The sequence below is a fragment of the Aplysia californica genome, unplaced genomic scaffold, assembly GCF_000002075.1.
Source record: "Aplysia californica isolate F4 #8 unplaced genomic scaffold, AplCal3.0 scaffold00429, whole genome shotgun sequence".
NCBI classification, from domain to species: domain Eukaryota; kingdom Metazoa; phylum Mollusca; class Gastropoda; order Aplysiida; family Aplysiidae; genus Aplysia; species Aplysia californica.
In genome coordinates, this window is record NW_004797699.1 from 105,326 (window position 1) to 114,354 (window position 9,029).

A 9,029-nucleotide genomic window follows, 5' to 3' on the forward strand; every position below is an offset into this window, starting at 1 on the left:
AAGGACGGGAGAAATTGAAGGACACAAAACATTCCCTTCAGAGGTCAAAACCAGAGGTAGTCACAACCTTAGGGCTGCTAAAACTCTTTATCTCCGACGGGGGTAAACCCACTATGCATGGGCCCTCTTTTGGTACAAAATCTAAAATGGATATTATATAAAAATATATATACATATATATATATCACTAAATTGGTTATTAAATCAAAAGGAGTGAACCTATTTTGATAGTTTTTCATCTAATGAATGAACTCCCTGAAAAGAGACCCGTTTTTCAGCTACTGCCATTTGACACTGAAGTCGTAAAGGAACGTAGTGGCTTCTGACTGCGAGCTGCAGGGAGCGGCTCGCCTGAGATAAGTTTTGCTTTGAGGTTTTTTTTGGAAGGAGGTGGCAAGGGAGATTCTGATTTTTTTGCAGTTTTTTTGTCATTTAGTTGGGGGGGGGGGGGGGGGGGGGTGTTAAACTTATGCCATCATCACTTGCAAATTTCAGTGTGCTTTCTCTTTGATTTGGATGCTAGAGCGCCAGGAAACTAGCGGTTTTCTTTCATATTTTCTGCCCTTGGGAAGTGGGAAAGTGATTCCATCTTGTATTATTGCTTTTGTTATCACCTAGATAACTTCTGTTTTCAAAAATAGGAAATAAACTTGTACAAACAAACTCAAGCTGGGCTAAACGAACCAATTAACCGAAAACGTAAAAAGTAGCCCTACTCTCAATGTCTATACCAGATCCAGAGGCATACAAAACCTTTTAACAAAATTGGAACTACTACTACTATGACAAAATAGGAATAACTGACCAAATGCTCATATAACGTAATTTTTGAAATATCATTTAAATTAGTTTAGTTTTAGCAAGAGTTTTACGGAACTTGCAACACAATAAAGTTATATAAGTGCCAAAGATTAGAGGTGTTACAAGAGAGTAACAAACACAAAAAAAGGAGAGATAAGAAAGATAGATGTTTGATAGGAAAGAAGGAACAAACCACACCAGAGCACCGGCCAACCACCCACATACCATTTAATTTGCCTGCAAAACAACTGTTCTAGTACGAGGTATAAAGATTGGAATCTTGGACCGACGCAACAAGATGATTCGGCATTTAACAAGAAAGATCAACTAGATATGACAAAATTGAACCACCCTTCTCTACAGAGACATCAATAAATGCAATATGTTTCCCCTAATGCACTGTGACAACAGAAAATCTTTTTTGGTCTCTCAAACCTTTTTCTTCCCTTGCAAACACTAGTTTTCCCCATTAGTTGAAAGAACAACTTGTCTGTCATATTTTTCAACCAAAACGCTTTTCAAAAAGTCTTTAAAAATTACAACATTTATCAAAGGCTTTGATCATTATTAGTACAGACCCGTATCCTCCATAATGCACTAACTAAAAGCTTCAGTCAGGCAGCTTGCCTGAGAAGGCTGATCAAACTCTCTGCTCTCCTTCGACTCACAACTGCCAAGGTGCCATGACTGCACAGTCTGCACACAAGACCCCCTAGCTTTAGAATTCTTTATCCAATATGAGAAAACCCTACCTTCAGTAAGACAAGAGGCTTTAACATCCTTTCCTACCAGTTACATCTGCATGAACCTGGACAATGAGATCAAGAAGGTATCCTGGAAAAGCAATTTCCCTATTTTTCTGTAAAACACACACAGGTTCTAGGTAGGAAAAAAGATCACAAAGTTCAACATATAAAGTGTCTTCCATCCCAACACCATCTAACCATGTGCATCTGGTCAAACTGAGAAATGTTCACAATGCCACCAACAGTGTCTACTAGCCGAATAACAAAAGCTTATTTACAGATACAATTACAACATGCAGGTTTCTGTACAGGAGTTGTGTGTATGTGTGTCTGTTGACAGTGATCGTCATAGCAGGAAACAAAGGTCAAGATGACGTGGACTTGGCAGTCTCCACACTGCCACTCTGGCCAGCCTCCTTCGCCTTCCTCACCTGGCCTGCTTTTAGCACCTCCTTCAAAAGATTGGCAACATCTTTGGCGTCCTCTTCATTTTCTTCTGAAAAAAATGTACACCAAAAACAGTAATTTTTTGGGTTCAAGTAGAAGAGAAATACGACACATCAACAGGAACTGAGTTTCCTTTTCAGATTTAGTCAATTTTACGGCACTTATAACATAAATATGTCAAACACGTGTCAAAGATTAGAACTGATATTAGAGAGTAACATGCAAAAAAAAAAGTAGGTGAGATAAGGACAACAAATATTTGATAGTAAAAAAGGAGCATACCACATCAAAGTACCCACCAAACACAAGCAACAAGGACCGGAAAAAAGGGCAAGAAGATAAGGCAAGGCAAAGTATACTTTACTGATCCTCCCATAAGAAATAGTAACAGTGTGTTTTCATCAGCTTCTGTGACACAAAATAGAAATACAGTCGGGTATGGACAACTGAAACACTTTAGAGGCTGTCAAGTGTGTTCAACACACATCCATACTTCGGGTTAAAAACCACTGACGAAAAATTAAAGAGACATCAGCCGAGGAATGGCAAACCGTACAAGCAATCCGTGATTTGAAGTTTTCTGTGTTCATGTTATCTGTGCCTGACTTTACATAATGTCTTATCAACACATCACATCCCTTCTTCCCCCTTTCTCTCCTTATCTACCTCAATCTGTGTACAATTTCATTTTGTTGTTTGTGGAAAGAAGCAGGACTCAATTAGAGAAAGAAAAGAGCCAAACAGATGGACAGAAAATAAAGAGAGAGTAATGAAGTAGAGTAGCATCGACCAACCCCAAACAAAACCAATTTTTGAAAAATTTGTTTCACCTGAAGAGAAGCCCAACTACAGCAAAGAGGATTTAGGGTTGGGAAGAAAAAGACAATAACAGAAGGGAAAGTTGGAAACAACAGACTGATACAGGCATCCAGAGGCCAAGAATAATACAATGTGTACATTACAAAAAACTGACGTAACAAACTAGTCCTACAGAAAGAAGAGGATGGTGGTATTGAGCCGGTATTGACAGGCAGTGGTAGTAGCTGTACCAATAGCAGCAACAAAATAGCCACCCTAGAGCAGGATTGTACACATGGCACCTGCTCAAGAAATATTTCGTCGAAATTCAAATCCTAAATGTTGAAAAAGCATTTTTAAAACCCCACAATGTAGAGATAGCCTACAATTGTAAAAAGAATAGTTTTCTCTCCCTCCTGAAAAAGTTAGCTTTCTGGACTTAGTACATATGTTGAACAACTTTTTGATGATTCATGTCTTTCTAAGAAACTGACATAATTTCAGAGGCACTGAGTTAAAGTCAACCAAACTCAAGTGTGCAAAATATTAAATCTCGGGAGAACGGCAGAGATACTCAATAACATATCTTCCCTGCATGGGAATCAAGCAGACGTCTTTAGAGTGATAGATAAAAGGAGCCTAACCTAATATTACTAGGTACCAGAAACTAAATTTTTAAAATAGCTGTATGCCAAATTTATCTGTTCCATTTGAAAGGCCTATATCCACTGAGCAATTTGGTACCATTCTTTAACCTCTCAGTCAATTTTTAAGAAAATGGTAGTTGTTTAAAATTTGATCAAATCTGTTAAAGTCAGTCACTGGCTGCAACCCCATGTTAGACAGATAATAAAAGAGTACAAAGTGCACTAAACGTCTCCACATTAACAGAGTACAATCACTATAACAAATATATGGAGCCTAATTTTTTGTAAAGACTGAGATAATATCAAATCAGTATTTTATCGCCTCAAACACGATGATCTGTTGTTATTTCGACAAAAACAGCGAGCGTTGACCTGGCAGGCGTCGCACCGGCCCCCGCGGCGAGCGAGTGGGCTCTATACTATAGTGCACCCCGCGTGGGGGGGGGGGTCACATGCTTTCCGAGCCTCGCGGAAGGATTGATGAAAAATAATTCCACGCTAATTACTTTATTCTAATAGGCAATAAACTGATCTTTAAAGTATAATATTTTTTGAGCCGGTATTTTGCATATTTCGTGTAAAAAATTAGCTTTGAAAATTTTGACAGTATTCTTAAAGGCTTTCTATTTAAACGCTAAAGGCCAAATTTATCCTACGGGAAAGCACCAATGAAAAGACGGTATTTAATCATCCCTCGCTCCGCGAAGCATTTGAATGTACGCGTGTCAATTTTTGAACCGGCCGTCCACGCATTCTGACTGCGAGGGGCTTCGCTTTCCTCGGCGATTCTCCAGCTCCTAATAATCGGACATATAAACAACTTACACCATTGCAACGAGGAAAAGCTGAACTTTTACAAGGTGTGCGGCATTTGGTGTTTTATAGCAAAAGAGCAAAGAAACAGCGATCGGAATTACAACGATTTCACCGATACCACGCGATCGAAAGGCCACGAGTGCCCGCGAGGCCGTGTGTACGCTACCTAATATTACACTGCACATTCCGATAGACAGGGAACAGCAACATTGCCTGAAGTGTAGTTTAAAGTAGTAGACCCACAGAAGCCAGGCAAGAAGCCCGAGACATTTTGATTAGTAGTCTGGCAGCTTATCTATCCCCTACTCCATCAATCTCACAGGGTCTACTAGACGCACCTAAAAAAAAATAATTTTTTTTTAAGCTAGATCTATCTCTGTGCTGACGCACCACTTAAGAAGTTTCTATCATCCTCTTCCATCACTGCTCAACCTATCCCTGCCATGGGATGGCCCTACAATATCATCATCTAGGACAGTCAAAGGCTTTTTTAAAAATGTCTGTTTTTTGGGGGGCAAAAACCTGATGGTGGACCAGCTTCTTGCTGCTAATTTCATTTCAATGGGATCGATTGAAAAGACCAAAATTCTCCCATATTCCCAAGCCAAACAGAAAGTAAAGTCCAACCTGCTCTGACAGCCACTTGTCCAAAACAATCACATGTACAAACGACCCCCCCCCCCCCCCCCCCCAATCATTTTTTCAATATAACATGTATAACGAACCTGTCCAAGACGTCCACCCCTCTAAGACAAACATTTTTCTTCTCGACAATGGGTTCGACAGTACTTTCATCTTCTAGCAGAAGTAAGAATTCAATTTAACAGTTAGATAACTTTCACCACGAAATCCACACATAACAATTGATTACGACACTATTCCCGAGTTTAAAAATACCCAGCCAAAAAAATCGGTTGGTCCAGCTATAATCGGCGGGTCGGAAATTTGACAATGAGCTTGAATCACAGTTGTCTTACCACTGTTAGACTCCGTGAGATCCTTCTCGAGAGCCAACTTATCATTGGCACAACGCAGCATTGCCTCATCCACAGTGTCCTCACAAATCAGTTTATAGATGCTCACTTCTCTGTGGAGAACAGAAAGGTTAAATTAGCCCCCCAACCTTGGAATCAATAACCATCTAAAAAAAAAATGGTAACTTTTTACTAAGCCTCATTGAGTTTAGAAAAATGTGTGTGTGAAAGGTACCAAAAGTCACCCCAGACCGTTTCGAGCTACAGGCTCAAAGTGACAAAAATCACATTTTTGACCAAAATGTGTTTCCATTTTTTAAAAATATGGATCCACCAATTTCTTACAATGTGCTCAAAGGGTTTTCATTGATTTGACTTCTAAATATTTTATTTTGAATTATTTTGAAGGTAGGGTATAATAAAAACAAATAATGAAAACTGCTTTTAAAAGGTGTTAAAATCTATTCTTGAAGCATGTTTTCTCTTCCCTACTATGTTTTAAAATTGAATTCCATTCATGATATTGATATCACCTGAATGCCAAATTGGAAATGAATTTTCCACGAATAAATACATTTAAAACATCTTTTTAAAAAGTTTTTATGTGTTCTCACGTTTGTTAAACTTAAAAGCTCATTTTCTCAAAACTATATTTTTATACCGTACCTCGCAAAATGTGCAATATCTCAAAAACTACTTGAGATATCTAAAAAAAAACCTCAAAGACCCCTGTGTTCAGCATTGCATTTCCTATAAGTCTCAACTCAAAATGGTCAAAATCCGACTTTTGGTACCTTTCTTAAGGCACACACACATATATAGCAGCAAATACTTTAAGGAAAAATACAAATACGGTTGGGCACAGACAACATGGACAACGAAAACTCGAAATCACGGATAGCTAAAACAATTTGCCATTCCTAGACAAATATATTAACCCTTTCGTTAACAGGGGGTATGTGTTCCTACTGTAAGCACTGATTTTTAGCTGAGCTTGTTACCCAGGACAGCAGCCTAATATCTCAGTGTTAGTAGGTGCACAGTCAAGATCTAGCATCCTCGTGAAATATTTTGGACACTGAGTGTTCGATTGTCACTTTTCTTACTTTTCTTATTCTCCATTTCCTCCCATCTTACTCATAATTTCGAATAACCTGTAAATGTAAGTCCTAAGGTGAATTTATTTGCCTTTTTAAAGTCATTTCGATGTTTCTGTTTTATGAGAGCACGTGGCCACCTGCAAGCCTAGATCTGTGTTTATCGACCGCTTGAAAGCCTAGCAGTAAAGTAATACGAGCAAATTCGGTACCAATATATGTGTCTTTTATTCCCGAATACGAATCTACGCAGCACTTGTGGCTAAAACACTGTACAGAAAAATTAGATCTAGGATATGAGCGTGACCTACATGTAACGTCATATAGGCAACCAGGGGCGTCAAATTTTACAAACTTCCATGACGTACTTGGTACGAAATAGCGCTAAAAATTATGCATTTTCATGATACAGCAGGTGCATAATAAGGCAATTAAGGGGTTATAAATTTTTCGCTACCAGTTAACCCGAATAGGGGATGCATTGAACACATTTTTCAAACCCCAATGTATTGGGGTTATCCGTAGTTTTGTACTTGAAAATGTGCAATCGTGCGTGTGTGCGTGTGTGTATGTGTGTGTGTTTTAATGTGCGTAAGTGTGTATATATTTGAGTGAGTTGTATTTGTGTGTATGTATACAAGTTGTATTTGTGTGTATGTGTGTGTGCACACATGTATATGTGCGTGTGTGTGTGTGTGCGTGTATGTGTGTGTGTGTGTGCACGCGCACGTGCACATGCATGTGGGTTCCTTGAATCCTCACAATATACATTTTCTGTCTTTCGATTTGTCCATTGTATTGAGATGATAATTCTGCAATGTACAGCAATTACAGCCTTCAAGACATTAGGCACAATATAAATTCACATTATTATTAAAAGCTATTTTGGGAGGGGGGGGGGGGAATTCCAGAAGGTGAGGATACTTTTACACGAACATGCTTTTGCACATACAGGTTACGGTAAAGTTGTAGGAGAACAGCAGGAAGTGTCTGCCAGTTTCCATACCTCTTCTGGCCCAGCCTGTGGCAGCGATCCTCAGCCTGTTTGTCATTGTAAGGGTTGAAGTCAATGTCGTGCAGTATGATAGTGTTGGCAGCTGTCAGATTGATGCCCAGTCCCCCGGCCCGGGTGGACAGGAGAAAGACAAAGATCTCCGGGTCTACATTGAACTTGTCAATCAGCTGTAGCCTGAAAAGAAAACAGAAAAACACAAACAAATATGTAATTGCTGCCTTAAAGGAAGACCCGGGTCGGCGATCCAAGGCAATATCGATACAATTTTTCAAACTATCCAACTTTTGTTTTTTGCGGTTTTTTGCGGAAAAACATCCTTTGACATCTGTTCTATGGAGTCAAAATGAAGAAACTGTTGAAAAAACACCCTAAATGATCTAAAAGGCCGTTTGAAAAGTACAAATTGCTCTAAAAATCCTTTTAAAAATCCCAGTTTTTTCTGTTTTTCTCAAAATCTACTTTTTGACATATGTGACCTGGGTGCAAGGAGTTTTCAAAAACTACAGAAGCTAGAAGCTTCAAATTTGGTGTACAGGTGTTTTAAGATCGATGCTGGGGATCTATGAAAGGGAATTGGGAAATATTGGTGAAATATTCAATTTTTTTGTAATATGTACCTTGAAATTTCGTCAACTGACTCTAGGGGGTCCAATGACTTTGGGCTAACATTTTTAGTTTTAAAGATAGGTCAAAATCCTTTCATGGGTCCCCAGTTCATATAGGTTTGTACTTGTGTGCCAAATTTCAGGCTGATAATTCAATATTTACTATGAAATTCTTCTGCACTAAGAAACTGGTTTGAAAATCCAAGATGGCCGCCACAGAGACCCATTTTTTGGAAAAATTCAACAAATTCACCCCTAGTACATCCTATTTACCAGTGAACTTCTTGCACAATTACATGAAATTGAAGAAAAGTCATTCATTTTGAAAAATTTTACGGGAGTGTACGTCTTGCCTTAAAAAGCTTGTGAGAATTTTTTTTAATGGTCTGTTAAAATTTTTAAAGATAAAGTTAACATGAACACAGAAACATTTACACAAAAAAACAGCACATTGAGAACAGTAAACTTTGCATAACATGAAGTAAATTGCACAGACAAAAGCAAATAGATGCTACTATATATAAAATCATAATGTTTGTCACTCAGCATCCCACCTCCTTCTTTCCCATATAGTCAAGAGATACAAAAAGAAACCAATATATATCTCTTAAAATAAATAATAAGTAAACTATATTTTCATAGCCCATAAAACGCTCAACAGCCAGCTCTATGAGCTTTACAATCTTATAACTTAACCAAAGTTATTTCAAGCAAATGAAAAATGAATCTACTTAAGCATGGGCAAATTTTTTATACATGCATGTACCATAGACAATAAGTCTGCCCAAAAAGTGACCCTACACAAGACTTCCAGCAACCAAGCAAACAACGTAGAACCTTGGAAAGTCCTCAAATATTTCAAATTTGGCCCAATCTGTTTAGCTGAACAACTTGTGGTAAAAGTTCATTTGGAACCTACTCCCCAGTTCTTAAAAGCAGTTTCTAGGCATGATGTCAAAACTTCCCAACTGTGGCCCCATGGAGAGTAGAGACGCTGAATGTGAGTACTCCGTCAATTAAGATCCAAACGGGAGGTATAAGTTTTTGTTCACCAACTTTTTTTCTTCAGGGTATACCCCCCCC

The 9,029-nt window shown here is 38.5% G+C and overlaps 1 protein-coding gene across 4 annotated transcripts in view; it reads right to left on the reverse strand.

The window, feature by feature from the left end:
• Window positions 1-1,218: 1,218 nt before the first annotated feature.
• The window catches only part of LOC101849948 (SWI/SNF-related matrix-associated actin-dependent regulator of chromatin subfamily A containing DEAD/H box 1A), a 42,183-nt gene continuing 34,372 nt past the window's right edge, over window positions 1,219-9,029 (reverse strand). For 3 of the 4 annotated variants that reach the window (XM_005104635.3, XM_005104634.3, XM_035971402.1), the window contains 3 exons: window positions 7,333-7,515; window positions 5,233-5,342; window positions 1,219-2,043 (listed from right to left, as the gene is read on the reverse strand). In XM_005104635.3, the coding sequence (XP_005104692.1) occupies window positions 1,913-2,043; window positions 5,233-5,342; window positions 7,333-7,515 (424 nt within the window). In that variant the 3' untranslated portion in view covers window positions 1,219-1,912. The remainder of the gene's footprint in view (window positions 2,044-5,232; window positions 5,343-7,332; window positions 7,516-9,029) is intronic. The other variant, XM_005104636.3, reaches the window with a different exon arrangement.